This window comes from Poecile atricapillus, chromosome 7 (assembly GCF_030490865.1).
Source record: "Poecile atricapillus isolate bPoeAtr1 chromosome 7, bPoeAtr1.hap1, whole genome shotgun sequence".
NCBI lineage: Eukaryota > Metazoa > Chordata > Aves > Passeriformes > Paridae > Poecile > Poecile atricapillus.
In genome coordinates, this window is record NC_081255.1 from 25,745,320 (window position 1) to 25,759,928 (window position 14,609).

The 14,609-nt window shown below is 45.9% G+C and overlaps 1 protein-coding gene across 1 annotated transcript; it reads right to left on the reverse strand.

The window, feature by feature from the left end:
- Positions 1-5,580: 5,580 nt before the first annotated feature.
- ATPAF1 (ATP synthase mitochondrial F1 complex assembly factor 1) lies at positions 5,581-14,414 on the reverse strand. Its single transcript, XM_058843057.1, has 9 exons — positions 14,148-14,414; positions 13,023-13,131; positions 12,328-12,378; positions 11,559-11,621; positions 10,877-10,927; positions 9,036-9,083; positions 8,025-8,120; positions 7,331-7,438; positions 5,581-6,381 (listed from the first exon to the last, which is right to left on the reverse strand). Exons 1-9 carry the CDS (start codon positions 14,366-14,368, stop codon positions 6,187-6,189), a joined length of 942 nt encoding a protein of 313 aa, XP_058699040.1. The 5' UTR covers positions 14,369-14,414; the 3' UTR covers positions 5,581-6,186.
- Positions 14,415-14,609: the final 195 nt, after the last annotated feature.

Sequence of the window (14,609 nt, forward strand, 5' to 3'; positions counted from 1 at the left end):
CATCCAAAACAGAAATGCCACAGAGGGGGAAAGAAAGAAAGAGAAAAACTTTCTCTGCACAGAGCACTTACTTTCCGTGTCTGTCGGAGGTGGGGTGGGTTCTGAAGCGCGCTGCGGTATTTAAATGCTGCTCAGCAAAGGCAAGCCCGAGCCAGCACGCTCGGCGCCGGCAGGAGCGGCCAGGCAGCGTGGGATGGTTTGGCAGGAGCCGGGATCTGCTCTGGGGTCAGAGTCCCCAAAAGGCTGGGGGTGGAACACCGCTGTGCACAGCACGGGTGATGCTGCTGGGTGTCGCAGCAGGGGGAGCAGAGCCCTGGCACTCACGGTTCCCTTCCTGGCGCGGTGCCGTGTCGCTCCCAGGGAATGAGATCTGTGATGCTCATGCATCTTCGGCCTTACCGAAGCGTCTGCAAACTGTTTGGCACCGGGACAGTCCTAGTGAGCGAAACTTTTCTAGCCTTTCTTACATGTGTGTTAAACTCAGGCCAAGTCAAGCGTTTGCAGGTGATGGGGCGAGCAGGGCAGAGGGGCACGGAGCAGGGAGGATGTGGCTGATGGGCACGTTTGCATAAAGCTGGAGGATTCCCTGAACTTGCCTGGCATCCCCTGGGGCTGCAGCCATGGATGTATCTCCCAAACCCGTGCAGCCTGTGCATCCAGCAGGATGTGTCTCTGCAGGATCCTTTACCCAGAGCATGGCTTCTCAGTTGCAGGTGATGCCAGGGTTTGCTCTTGAGGCACAATGTTCAGAGGCAGCCTTTAAAAATAAATCCATCCAGTGGCCTCTCAGAGCAGCCAGCCCTGAGGAAGGTAAGCCCAGCCCTGCAAGGCATTTACATTCCTTTCCTCCCTCTCTCTGTGAGGTTGGTTTGGTGCAGGTGCAATAGAAACTCTTTGGCACCTGCAGTGGCATCTTATTCAAAGTGAAGAAGTCACCATAGGGCCCATTTAATCAGGCAGCAGCAACTGGTGGATCACTTTTGACTGGACCTGAAGAGAATTGGAGCTTGCACACCCCAGAAGCCCCTTGCTTTTCTGCCTGTCCCCATTTGGGACATGGCTGAAGGGCAGGTCCTGAACCAGGTGACAGGAGGACACACCAAGGACATGCAGGATCCATCTGTGCTCTGCATCCACTACAGCATGAAATGGCTGAGGTGTCTCACATCTGCAGAAAAGGTAAAACCTTGAGGCAAAGTGCCACACACAGCTCTTGAGGCAGGAGGGAAGCACAGGCTGTCACATTCATCTGTCCAGCTGCTTCCCACCACCACCATCATCAGCTAACCCAGTACAACAGCCATAGGCTCAGAGCTCGACTCTGTGTGTGCATCCTCCCCAGACCTGCAGGCTGAGCCCTCTCCACATCAGCCTTGCCCTGCTCATGAGTGAATCTCTAACAGTCATTGCAGATAGTCTCAGGTCAAAGTAACACCCCTAAAAGCAGGATCAAGCTCAAGTAATCCAGCAGACTCTTCTTGGTCACTGGCAAATCAGCTACACTCCTGACTCCAGCAGGTTCAGGTGAAGTCTTTTCTCAACCCTGGTGCTGGGTGCTCATAACAGCCACCCCAAGTCCCAGCAAGGGCTGAGCAGTGCTGCTCATCCTCCTGGGGACCTGGGATGCAGGAAACAACAAAATGTCCTCAGACTTTGTGAGAGGGAGGTGGAGGTCTGTGGAGCAGATGTAACTCCCAACAGCAAATGCCAAGCCAGGAGGAAACTTTCAGCTGAAATCCCTGAAGAAAATGGGCAGAAATCCAAAACTGAGGGGGCTTGGCCAAATAGCAAAGATCCCAAAGGCAACTCATAGCCAGGATTTACATCCAGGCAAAATAGAGCCAAAATACTTGGAGGCGAGATGGGGTCCTCCCACCCTCAGCAGCCTGGAGCCAAAGGAGAGGGGCCAGAAGAACACCAGGAGGGCTGGAATTACATCAGCTGTAGCCCCACAGGTCCACGGGTGGACAGTCCCTCCTACTCAGGGACCTTCCCCCCGTGTGAGGTTTTGGAAACTTCACAGAGCGGAGAGCCCATGGTCCAGGGCCACCCGTATCCCAGCTGTGGGGAGGGGGAGCAGGAGCCACTTGGGAGAGAGGAAAAAGTCCGAGGGACAGGTTTGTGGAAGGAGGGATGTGTTATTGTGAAGAGGGCATTTGTCTGCCTGGAGGAAGGAAGAGGGGAATGCTGGCCTCGCTCCTGGAGGCAGGTGCATGGCTGGATTTATCGGGGGAAGGAAGCTGGGACGGAAGCGAGCCCGGAGCACTGGGCGGCTCCATCGGAGCTCCCGGGCAGCCACGGGAAGAGGCCCAGGACGGCGAAGCAGCTTCACAAGGCTTGCCAGGACATGGCTGCACCGGGGGGAGGGTGGGAGAGCCCCCTGCCAGCCCCCAGCACTGCGCTGGGCTCTCGCACAGCCCTTCAGCAGCCATTCTCAGAGCTCCTGAGTTAAGGAGCTGCATGTTCCCAGGCAGGGCTTGAAGGCTGTGAATGCCTGCGCAGACCAGAAGAAAAAGCTAAGGGAGCAGCGGGTTTGCTCTGGCTATTCCCAGAGAGGAACAGGACGTGTCCAGAAAAGTCTGCCTCAGCTATGCAGTGTCGGGAACACTCAGTTCCCTTGCTCTGCTCCATCATGTCCCAAACTCAGAGACAGGGAGTGAGAACTTCTTCAGCCATGGATCAGAGGGCACTGGAGTCTTGCCATTTTCTAGGGCACAGGGAAAAAAAACAGGCACAGATGAAAAAGCACTGGAGTCATCATTTTAAGGAAGGATAAGAATGTCATCCCGTCAGTCTGCACTTCCTTAATTGCTTCAATTGCCACTGTCCTCCCTTGGGAGCAGGACGGGCTCTGGGTTTATCTCCCCAGGGTGACAGGGGCAGGTGGGCAAGCCAGAGGTTTGAGATGCTGGTAACAAAGAGCCTCTGCCTGCAAAACTCACTCCACCACTCCTAGCGGGAATTCCTGCTGCATCCCGGTCCTGGGCTCTCCTACAGCTGGAGGCAGACCACAGCCAGCTCTGAGGGGGCTCCTACAGCACCTGCTTCAGCCAGCAAGTCCTTGCTGCAGGATGCTGCAGGGGCTGAAGCTTACCTGGGGCCACTGGGAGTCCTGGGCTTCTTCTCCCTGAATGTGCCCATTTGATGGCTACTAAAACCAGACACATCCATCTCGGGAGGATCCTGGCCCAAAAAAAGACCGGCAATCAGTAAAATGTGCTGGGAAACTACTTCAGGATGTTCGCCCTTCCCGAGGCAGCTCAGGTGGGATCTAGGACACGGGGCTGGTGGACCCATGAGCTGAACTTAGCGCAGCCCAACTCGTTATGGACCATACAGGAGCAGCCTGAGCATCTCTACAGTCCTCAGCTCACCAAGTTCACAAAGCTGAGCAGACAGGCTCGGGCAAGCTGTGTGTGTGCTCAGAGCTCAGAATCAGGAGGCAAACCTTCCCTCTAGTGGCTGCATGGCACATTAATCCCACAGCCACCTTCTCGCCGTGTTACCTCTCTCCCCATGCCAAGCCTAACAGCATTATTTTTCACCAGCCCTAAGGTTCAGCACAGATCCTAAGGGCATCAAATCTTTAAAATTCTTCGTGAGTGGCTTGAAACTGGCGCAGCTGCTGATTTGCAGAAAGCCAGACAGCCCCGGGGGTCTGTGTCCACTCTGCAGCTTGTAGTGCCCATCCATGCCCGTGGTCAGCCCGTGCCATGGCTGTGCCAGGCAGCACAGGTCATGCACAAAGGCGTCTCAGGCACTGGAGAAGCCACACAGCCACAAATCACTGCTGCTTTCTGCAGCAAGGGTGGTTTGTAGGGCCAGTTCTTCAGCTGGGTTACTCCCCCTTGCAGCAGTCATTCAGTGGGGCACTGGATTAGACCTAGAGATTCTGTTGGACCATTTTATTATGGGTCTTCATCCCAGTTTCAGGCTTAGCACTGGCCACTTCTGCCTTTTTTAAAGCCTCAGAGAAGTTCTTATTTTAGGAAAAAATCACATGGTGGGTTGAAAAAAACACCACTCAAAATTGCAGGTAGTGATCACTACAGCCTCATACCTGAGAATTTGGTCTTTTATGCTCAGAAAGAAGCTGAGGTGTAGATTTGGAAGCCTTGGATTTCACTCTCAGGGATGTTACATTATAGCTACATTAAAAATGAATGCAGAAACTTCGACTTCTCCAAAGTAGGAAGTGAATAATTAATCAAAACAGCCCTTCTATCAACTAAGGAAAAATGATAAATGGAGCATGAACGCTATAAACCAGAAGTAGAAATGCCTTTTAATAAAGGTGATTTTCTGTTCAGATTATCACAGCCCTATCCATGCCTTTGCTGATTGATTATTCCCCTGCTCTGCAGACTGCTCTGTACACACTCAGTGAACAGAAACCAAAAGACATTACCAGGGAGCAAAACCATCTCCTTTCAGCAAGGCCCCAAGAGAAGATCTGCCTCCTCTAGAAACATTCTGCAATTTCCTGAATGGACAGGAGTTCACACATCTAAGAGTTGGTGGTAAAATAGCCCTCAACATAAAACTGCACTGTGTAGATTTAGTGCTCAGCCGAAGTGTTCACGTCATAAAATCAGAGAATGGGCTGGGTTGGAAAGGACCTTTCTAAGGACATGCAGTGCAAAGAATGGGCTGAGGAAGTACAGAGTGACAGTGGGCATTCCAGCAGCAGGATCCTACAACTACACAGCAAAAAGATCCTGAGTTATGAAGGCAAGAAACCTTCATAACTCACCACAGCTTCATATCAGGTTGTGGTTATTGAAGAAAATTAATACCAGCCATGCCCTCCAACAGAGAGACAAACTGCAGATCCTTCTTAGCCGCTTCTCTCTGACAAAGGAGGGAACGAAGCAGCCAGCTCCAGCAGGCTGCCAAGGTGCAATGTGGCCCAGAGATAATTAATGCTAAGGAAGAGTTAGTGCTGGGAAGACATAGCCATGAGAAGTATTTCAGTGTTGCTCCTGGAAGCTCCTGGCTGTCCTGTGTCCCCCTGTGCAGTGGTGGCAGTGCTGGTAACCCCCACAGGCTGTGCATCACACTGCTGCAGTGTCCTTGGCCATGGATGTGTTGCCTGCTTCTGCTGGGAATGAACACAAGAGAAGCTCAAAGCATCAGTTTTGGGGTTCTTCTACTTGGGCCAGGTTTTAAACCCCCAGTCTGCTGCAGTCTGTAAAGCCAGGCTCTTACCAACACTGCTGTGTTAAAGCAGCTCTGCATGTTCATACCAAGACATTTCTTTCACTTGACAAACAAGAAGCTGGCTGGTGACTCTCTTTGTCACTATGCCAGTCCATCTTTCCTTTATTATGGATAGTGCCTTTCCTGAAGTGGGAACAAGAGTTATTTTTCGTTCCTTCAAATGTCATTTGTGAGTTGGCTGACTAGATGCCAGCCTGAGAAAAAATAATCCTGTAAAACAGGCAATGATTCCTCTACACTATTAAAAATACACTAAAAAATAAAACCATTCATACTGCTCAAAAACATCTCAAAGAGAGAAACATCACAACAGGATACAATTAATATATCAATTAAGAAGGAGAAAATTCCCAGAACAAATCTAGTGACTCTGTTTTTTTAATCCTGAGAAAAACTCAGACCACAATATACATCTGTGTAAGAAACCTCACAAAGAAACAAAGAGGTGTCTGTCTTAGACCATTGCTCCTATTCTTTCTTCTTGATGGACAAGCCTGTATGAATTCCACACAGATTAAAAAGCACTGAACCATGCAATTATAATGGTGGAGGGCATTTAAAATGCATTTACTGAGAACATTGGTTGTCATCTCTTTCCTGATGTCAGTACAGCCCGTTACAGAGTTCCCCTTCTGTCACTTTATTTCAGATTGCCACAATCCAGCAGGCAGCAGGAAGTTACAGGACAGGGAAAATGGCTCTTTCTGATGAAGTTACATCTGATGTAACTGATTACATCTGATTTCTGATGAAGTGCTGGGCTCCATTTTTTGGCAATTAGTTACTGTTGTTCAAATGGCCCGAGTCCTCATCTTGCATCAGTGCCAGACAGGCTTGACTGTCACCCTCCCAGGATGTCTGCAGGCTCTTTCTGTGGCCAAATCCAAACTGTAAAACAGAAGGCACCGGACCACCCCTCCTAGGATGCCCTGTCTGCTGCTGGCTCCTTTCACCACAGGCCAGGCTCTATGACTTGTCAGAAGCCTGCCCAGGTCTCAGTTCTCTTCCAAGCCCGCTTTGCTCAAGCTCTGCTATAACTGACATATATTTAAATTCATTGGATCTGTGGTTGAAGGTCTCCACTAATCCGTAGGTCTCGGCGCGATCCGTGGCATAGAACAGCTGCACCTGGTTGGCCAAGCACTGGGCATCATGGACCACCTGGGAGTGAGAACAGAGCTGTTACCATCAGCGTGGGGCTGTGCCAGTGTCCCACTGGCAGAGAAATGCCACAGTGTACTCACCACGTGGCTCAACTCCAAGTCACTTTCGTTCAGCAAATTTCTCAACAAACCACTTCCCTGTGGCTCCTGACCTACTTAAACACTTCAGCACCTTGTGTTTTAACAACTCTCCTGCTGTGCATCTGCCTCAGAGGTCAAGTGTGTCTTTTGTGATCCCTGCCCACTCCAAGATGCACCAAGTCCTCATTTTTCCCTTCTTACAGCTGACCTAGTTGCAAAGATTGATTGTTTGATCTGAGATCCAACAGGGAAAAAGAAAAGCATTAGAAATTACTCTACGCATTGTTTCAGAAAGGGTGTCAGGAGGTCAGTTAGAGAAGGGATATTTTAATCATCCTGTTCCACCACTACAGTGCCCAGTGCCGCTCAGGAGACCTGAGTCTCCTGCTTTGACAAACAGGATTAAGCTTCAAAACACTGTTTTTACTTGTTTGCAGGTATGTCCTGGAGTGACTTTATGATGTTTGTATCCCCAATCATCTGTTCTGTTTATGTTACATAGTATGTTACATAGTATGTTACACATATGTTACATATTATTTGCCCTAAACCAGGACAAGGTAGCAACAGCTTTCATTTAAATTTGCAGCTGTTGGTAAGAAAAACAGAAGCTTTGCTCTTTTACAATGTTCAACTATAATACCCAAATTAAAAGAAAAAAAGAATTCATAAACTGAAATCACCAAAGACTGCCAACTCCCTTATAGCTTTCCCTAGCCTTAAGTACATTAGGCTAAAGAAAGACAGTGAGACCAATCTTTGGCAAAGGGTCTTTGAAAGGCTTCACTGTAATTTGATTTTAATTCAAAATTGTAGGACGAGTTGCAGAATAAAATTAAGGAAGCCAGTGAGCAGACTTCTCTTACCAAGAACTTTGAGTCCATTTCTGCTGTCATTAGTACTATCCCTTTCTCCTTCTGCAGATCAGGATAATGGTACAAGACCAACTGACTTGGAGCAGTTTCACCTTGGGTCTGAAGGAGAGAAAGAAACCTGTCAGTATCCCATAAAAACCTTCACTCCACTGCAGATTTGGGTGCTTGATTACAAAACTTCGAGCATTAACTGCCACAGAGGCAGTTACTTCCCAGGGCTTAAGGGTCAGTTCTAATTAGAAGTTCATTATTCTTGGTATTTACAGAAAACAAGTGATTTGCAGAGCTAGATTGCTTTTTTCCTTGACTAAAGACCATTTTGCACTTAAAAGAACCCACAGTTTTTATGAAGATATTTCATCTTACAGACATTACATCTTACTACTATTCTAAGTAGTATTCTAAAAAACTTGGTTCTTGCTCATGTTTTGAGACTACTGAACTTCTACCTCATTCTCGTCCACACTAGAGAGACACTTAATACCCACAACTTTACTAATTTACCTGCAACTAATGTACAATTAAACCATAATTAATAACAGCTTTTATAGTGATAATTCTTTTCAAGTTGAGTGAGAAAAACTGTTGGCTAAACTATTTAGTAAATACCATATATTACAATATGCTGATATTATATATTTCTGGATCCTAAGTTAATTTTGAACTTTTTATCTCAAACACTCACCTGAACATTTATCAGGGAAGTGAAATGTAATTCTGTTCCAGACCACTGCCCCACAAAGAACTCATAGCCTTCTTTTCTTGGCAAAGCATACAGAAACTGGAAAGAAATGATAAAGAAAACAAACCAGTTTTCCCTTTAGTATAAAATGATGCCTGTGTCACACTGGCCTCCAGCATTAATGCTTTAGTAAGAGAACCACAACAGACAAAACAGTTTCTTTGCCCCACCACAAGTGACAGAATAGCAGGACAAGTGACAGACCTCAAAGCACACAGTAAAGCAGAATCACCCTATCAGTATTAACTCATTAGCAAATATATTGACAAATACTTTTATCAGTGTTTTGAGATATAAAAAGCAAAGGAGAGTACAGAACATTCAGATTCTGAACTTTTTGTTCTCACCTAGAAATCTAACAGCAGAAATGGTCAAATATAAGGTAAGGAGCAGAGCATTTAATCCTGTCATTTTAGCAGCTGCTCCAGATCAGGCAGCAAGCATCTTCTCTGCAGACATTTACAGCCTATCCAGCTTCACAGGCTACAGGCTTGCTCATTTTCCCACACCAGGGGAAGGACAACATGGGAGCAGAAAATCTTGCAGGATACCTGTCTGAAAACCAGTGCACTGTACAGAAATGCACTTCAGGCTATAAATAACTTCCCAACCTCCAAGTAGCTCAGGAAGCCAGATACATTTGATCTTGCTCTTGGCAAGTGAAGTAGGTAGGGCTAATCCATCAACCCAGTGAAGTCTCCATTCCCTGGGCGATTCTGTGCTGCTGTTCTCTCAACCCTCCATCTCTTCTCCCTAGATCAAACTGTTTCATACATATGAATAGGCTTTATCTGAGCACCAGGACAAGTGTTTGAACACCTGGATTTTACTAATCAGGCTGATACAATGGGTATGAACACAGGAGGGGGTATGAATACAGGAGGGTCAAAAGTTAATGGATCAGGCTTTGAAGAGAAGAATTTCAGTTCTATAACCATGCACTGCTGTACATACCGATGGACAGTTCTGGGCTCTCTTCCACATCAAATCAAACTTGTCTGCCTTTGGGGAAGGAGAAAGAGAAGTTCAATTTTCACAATACAAACGTGGATGCAGAGCTGTTCACAATCACCTCATTAACCTTTAGAGGGTACAGCTTCCATATGGGGAAGGTCCCACTGCGGGGACAGATGACAATGAGTGTGTGGAAAGCCACATTTAGTTCTTATTTACCTAAAAGTCAGCAGCATCCTGTTTTAACAAGGCTGTCTCTAACATGCAGCAGCAAAATCCTTGGATCCAGAGCTTTATACCTTGGATGTAGGGGCCCCAAGCCTGAGGCTTACATTACATCCTCTTTCAGTAATTGCTCCACTGCATCATGTAGTGTCAACAGCTGAGCGAGACATTCCTGGCTCCACACTGTGGATTTACATCATTGTCATCTGTTCTTCAGTATAAAAATGCAGCCCATATACCACTCAATAACATACTTATTGCTTAGATTTAAATTAAAACCACAAGCCTATTTGGTCAGCCCTGATGAAACCTGGCAATCTCATTCACATGTTCTCTATGTTTACCCAAATCCTTTGCCTAATTTTTTTCTTTTGCTTCCCAGCACTATATTAATATCTACTCTTAGGTGTTCAGGAAACAAAACTCATGCCATTCAACAAGAAATTCCTTTGTATGTACTTTTGAGCATGGGAGTCTTATGAAAGGCCTTTCTTCCAGCCAACAAAAAGTTTCTGGCAAAAGACAAAGGGTTTTTTTCCCCTCGATGACACCAAGAATTGCTTCCTAATGTGCCTGGGGTCTGGTTTGCATTGAAGTCTTAAAAAGCTTCCAACACTCCTCCTAAAACAGTGCACCAAAGCACAGTGCCAGCCCCACTAATGAAAGACCTACATCATTTTAATTGGAGTCCCTGGCTTTGGCCCTCTGCTACAGTAAAAGTGCAAGTTAAACTATTTTCACAACATCCACATGTTGGGAAAACTGAAACATGAGGCTGGTTGACTTCAAATCCCACACTTCCACTTTCGGAGCATACAGCACATTACACATTTAGAATACTGCCTCCCTCTGAATTCAGTTGTAGATCAAAGGGCCAAAAACAATTACAAATCAGAGCCCAGATCTAAATGAGGTTTCAAGAACTCAAGGAACATACAGCTGTGAAAAGACAGATTTAAGAGATCAAAATCATAGAATATCTCTGAAGAAAAGAATAAAGAGAAATCCCCAAAGTGAAAAAAGCCTGCTCCAGCCTAATGCAAACTCAGAACAATTAACATCTGGAAAAGTTATCAGGAGTAAGAAGTATGATCTTATCTCAGGAAACACCCTGCAATCACAAGAAAGACAGTGCTGCCAATAATTGTAAATGTATGAAAGTAAGTCCTAAGGGATTAGCCATATGCAAGTTACCAGCAAAGTGCTCTAGGACTGCCACATTAACCTCAAGGCAGCTGCCTGCACTGTGAGGAAGAGGGCAAAGAAACAAGCAACTCTGAGGAAAATAACTCTAAAAATACAAATGCTACTTAATAAACATTAGGGCCTTGCAAAAAGTATTGGATACTTGCATTAAAATAAGCCTGAAAATTCCAGCCAGGTGTGCAGAAAAAGGCCCTTGATTTATTGAGACTCCTCTGAGTGAGAAAAAAGGGGTATGCGTTTCTGAAAACAAAAGCCTTTGTTTGAGGCAATAAAATTACTCAGCCCAGAAAGAAAGTGTGTTCTTGAAACCTCACTTTCCTTTAATGACTGCTTTTAAAAGCAACAGAATCTCAGTTGGAAAGCTTTTCGTGCTGGCTTTTCAAGTGCAGAACTGTAGAGGAACTACTTACAGGAATAACAGCATAAACTGTGTCTTTTGCAGAAAAATACTGATTCCAAATCTGTAGGAAACAAAGAAGATGAGATACAGTTAAAGTCCAGCATTTAGCAGTAATATCAAATGCTTTAAAATGTCAATTAACCTTTGTAAGCACTTTGGGAAGTCATTTTTCAACCAAGCCCAGCTGACTTTTCTGCAACACAGTTCTCCAAAGGTTCCAGATGTAGCAGAGGACAGATTCCAACCATGTAACACAAATCAGCAATGGGCTCAGAGGTGGCTCAGTATTTACTGACCACCAGAAGTGCTTCACACATTTTTCCCAATAATCACACTAATGACTTTTGGTTGGCTTTTTTGGTGGTGGTGGGTTTTTTAATAAAGAACATACAAAACATTTTCAACAGAAGACAAATCTTTGGATGATGCTCCTCTGTGTTAACAGCCTTTTTTTTCACCACAGCAGGATGGCAATACCAGTGTACCTGCACCTCCTAGTAAATCCTAGGAGGACTTACCTAGATGGAGAAAACTTTATCTTCTGCTATGGATACCCATGTGAATATGCTTTTTGTAAATATACATCCATAACTGTGTTTTATTTTTCAGTCTAAGTAAAATTTCCATCCTTACATGTAGATTACTATTAAGCACAGACGTGAAGCAAAGTTTACTCCATTTAAATCCATCACCTGTGTTATCTCCTCTGCTGATTTTTCTTTCACCATCTCAACATTAAGAATTGAATCAAGTGTCTGCAAGAGAAGGAATAAAGAATCTGGCATGATGGCAGTTCTCTGACCTTGTAGGAATCCAGAATGAACGGATGCAATTACAGAGGAAAAAAATCAACCTAGAAAAACTTGATCCAATTTACAGTGTTACTTAGTCCCTTCAATTGCCAAATAAAACACAGCAGCAACACACTGAGAAGTGGATTCACACACTGAGGCAGAAGAGATTCTTTCAGGACACAGCACATGCTTTTCTCCAGTTGTGCAGACCTCTACTGAAGCTGCACAAGGAGCTGCAGCCTTCTGCCTTCAGCCATCTCAAAGATGTGCTCTTTGGTAGATGTAACTGAAGATTTACCAAAATAAAAGAATGTGAAATAGAATTCTCCTGTCTCCGGGCTGGCTGATGACTGCAAATGTATTTCCATGCTGTAAAATGAGCTTAACCTTTTCCATTTCACGTTCAGAACAGATGCCCCAACTGGAAAGAATTTCCAGACTGTCACAGAGAAAGGACAGGGTAATAAAAACCCAGAGTGCCAGGAGTTTTAAGGCTGAATGGGATCCCAACAGTAAACCAAGATCTTACACCCAAATGCAGCATATGAAACACCAGGTTTATATCAAAGTGTTCTTGACTGAAACACTGACTGGGGCAATACAAGTTAATCCACACCCTTGCCTTGCCACCATGTCCCCTCCTAACACTTGGGCTCATTTCCCTTACCTTCTCCTTTGTGAATCCTCCCTTTGATGTCTTGCTGCCCAAGCCTTCTGCCTGCAAAAAAACATTCTTCTTTAGTTTTACAGCTAATTCTTTAATACCATTGATTTGCCTTCCCTGCCACACATAACCTGACTGCTGACAAAAACTCCTGAGTGAGAGCTTAAGATCTTTGAGTGCTGTGATATTTAGATATTTATATGCAGATATATTTAGATACATATATTTATATTATAAATATTTAGATATTTATATGCAGATATTTATCTGCAGTGTATTTTTAATAAAATAAGTGATTGACTAGGTAAAATAAATAAGATTACCAATTTAATGTGAACTATGAATTTCAAGGCCAGAAAGGATTAGTCAAAAGGAAACTATTATGCATTTTGGATCCAGTATTATTGAACAGTTTTCTTGCATTCACTAAAAAATGAGAAATGAAGGATTGTGTCACTCCTCTGGCCAAACTACTCTGGAACTAATTAAACTTGGACAAGGTTTCAAGCAGGGAATTTACAGGGAATTACAGTCAAAAAAAATACAGAGGAGTACAGAACAATGCTTTTAGCCATCACACAGTGAAATTTCAGAGCTCCTACTGATAGGGATACTTCAAGTTTGTAATATTACACTGACCCCATAAAAATAACATTATAGCTTCAATGTATGTGATTTACAAAGAAAATTTGCCTTGCCTTTTCCTCCATGCATCTGATAAACTCTCCTTGTTTGGAATGTCCCACAGGCTGCTTTTTCACTTCACTTCTTTTTTCCATACGGGATTCAAACACATCTGGACTGGACCTGAATTGGAACAGGGACTGTTAACAGTACAACAGAGCAATAGAACAGCTCAAGTTGGAAGGGACCCATAAGGATCACCCAAGTCCAACTCCCTGTTCCTTGTCCAACTGGACATAAATTCATATAATTAAAACATTCCAGTTTGCTTTTAAATAATCTTAAGTTTTTAATTATGACAATAAACAAGAAAAATCAATGCATGATTAAGAAACTGTGAATGCTGCCGCAAAATATCTCCTGTGACCCAAGGCTCTGGATTTGTTTTTGGCACTAGATTCCAACAAGACCGGGTTGGATGGGGCTCTGAGCAACCTGTCCTAGTGGAAGTTGTTCCTGCCCATGGCAGGAGGGTTGGCAGTGGTTGATCTCTAAGTTGCTTTCCAACCCAAGCGATTTCATGGTTCTGTGAGTGAGTCAGTGAAGTCCTTTGCTTCGCTGATTCATATTGCTAAGTAAGGTAATCCATCTTTATCAGGATAATTCAAAACCATGGTTCTTCTATGGGCTGTTCTGATTGTGACCTTGCCAGCAGATGGACTTGCACCTAAAATAAGACCAACTTCTGCTTACTCATTTTCTGCTCAAATTCTCCTTTATAATACGATGGAAGACTAAAAGTTGGAATACTCTTTATTTGCTCCAATGGTTTCCAAAGCTGAAATACTCTTTGCCTGCTCCAAAGGTTTACAACGGTGGAGAGCAGTGTTGGGTGATTAACATCAATTTGGCCTTTTAAAATGTTTACTATGATACTGATTCATGTTCTTAAAATTTTAACTTAATCTTCGCAAAACTATCTCCTATCAAGCTGACCACGTTGGGAGACGACTCTCACTGACCTGGTGTCAGCTACATGTGAATTTCAAGGCAATCGGCCTACACTAATCGAGTTTCTCATGGGAGCGAAAAGCTAAAATAGAACATCCCTCTTTCAAGAAAGAGCCCCCCAGGCACGCCCTTTCCGCAAAACACAGCCCGCCCACCCCCGTCCCGCTGCCGCTTCCCTCGGGGCCCACCTCCGCAGCTCCTGGATCTTGTGCCGGTACTTCCCGTAGAAGGGGTTCTCCTCCAGCGCTGCCTCTCCCGCTCCCGTTCCCGCTCCCGGTCCCTGCACGCCCCGTGCCGGCGGTGCCAGCATTCCCCGTGCCGGCGGTGCCAGCAGCCCGAGCGGCCGGAGCGCGGCGCGGCTCCGCAGGGCCGCCCCCAAGCCCCAGCCCTGGCACAGCGGCCCCGCCATGGCTCCGCTCTCCTCAGCCCGCCCCGCGCTCCCCTCAGCCCGCCCCGCGCTCCCCTCAGCCCGCCCCGCCATGGCTCCGCTCCCCTCAGCCCGCCCCGCGCTCCCCTCAGCCCGCCCCGCGCTCCCCTCAGCCCGCCCCGCGCTCCCCTCAGCCCGCCCCGCGCTCCCCTCAGCCCACCCCGCGCTCCCCTCAGCCCGCCCCGCGCTCCCCTCGGCCCGCCCCGCCATGGCTCCGCTCCCC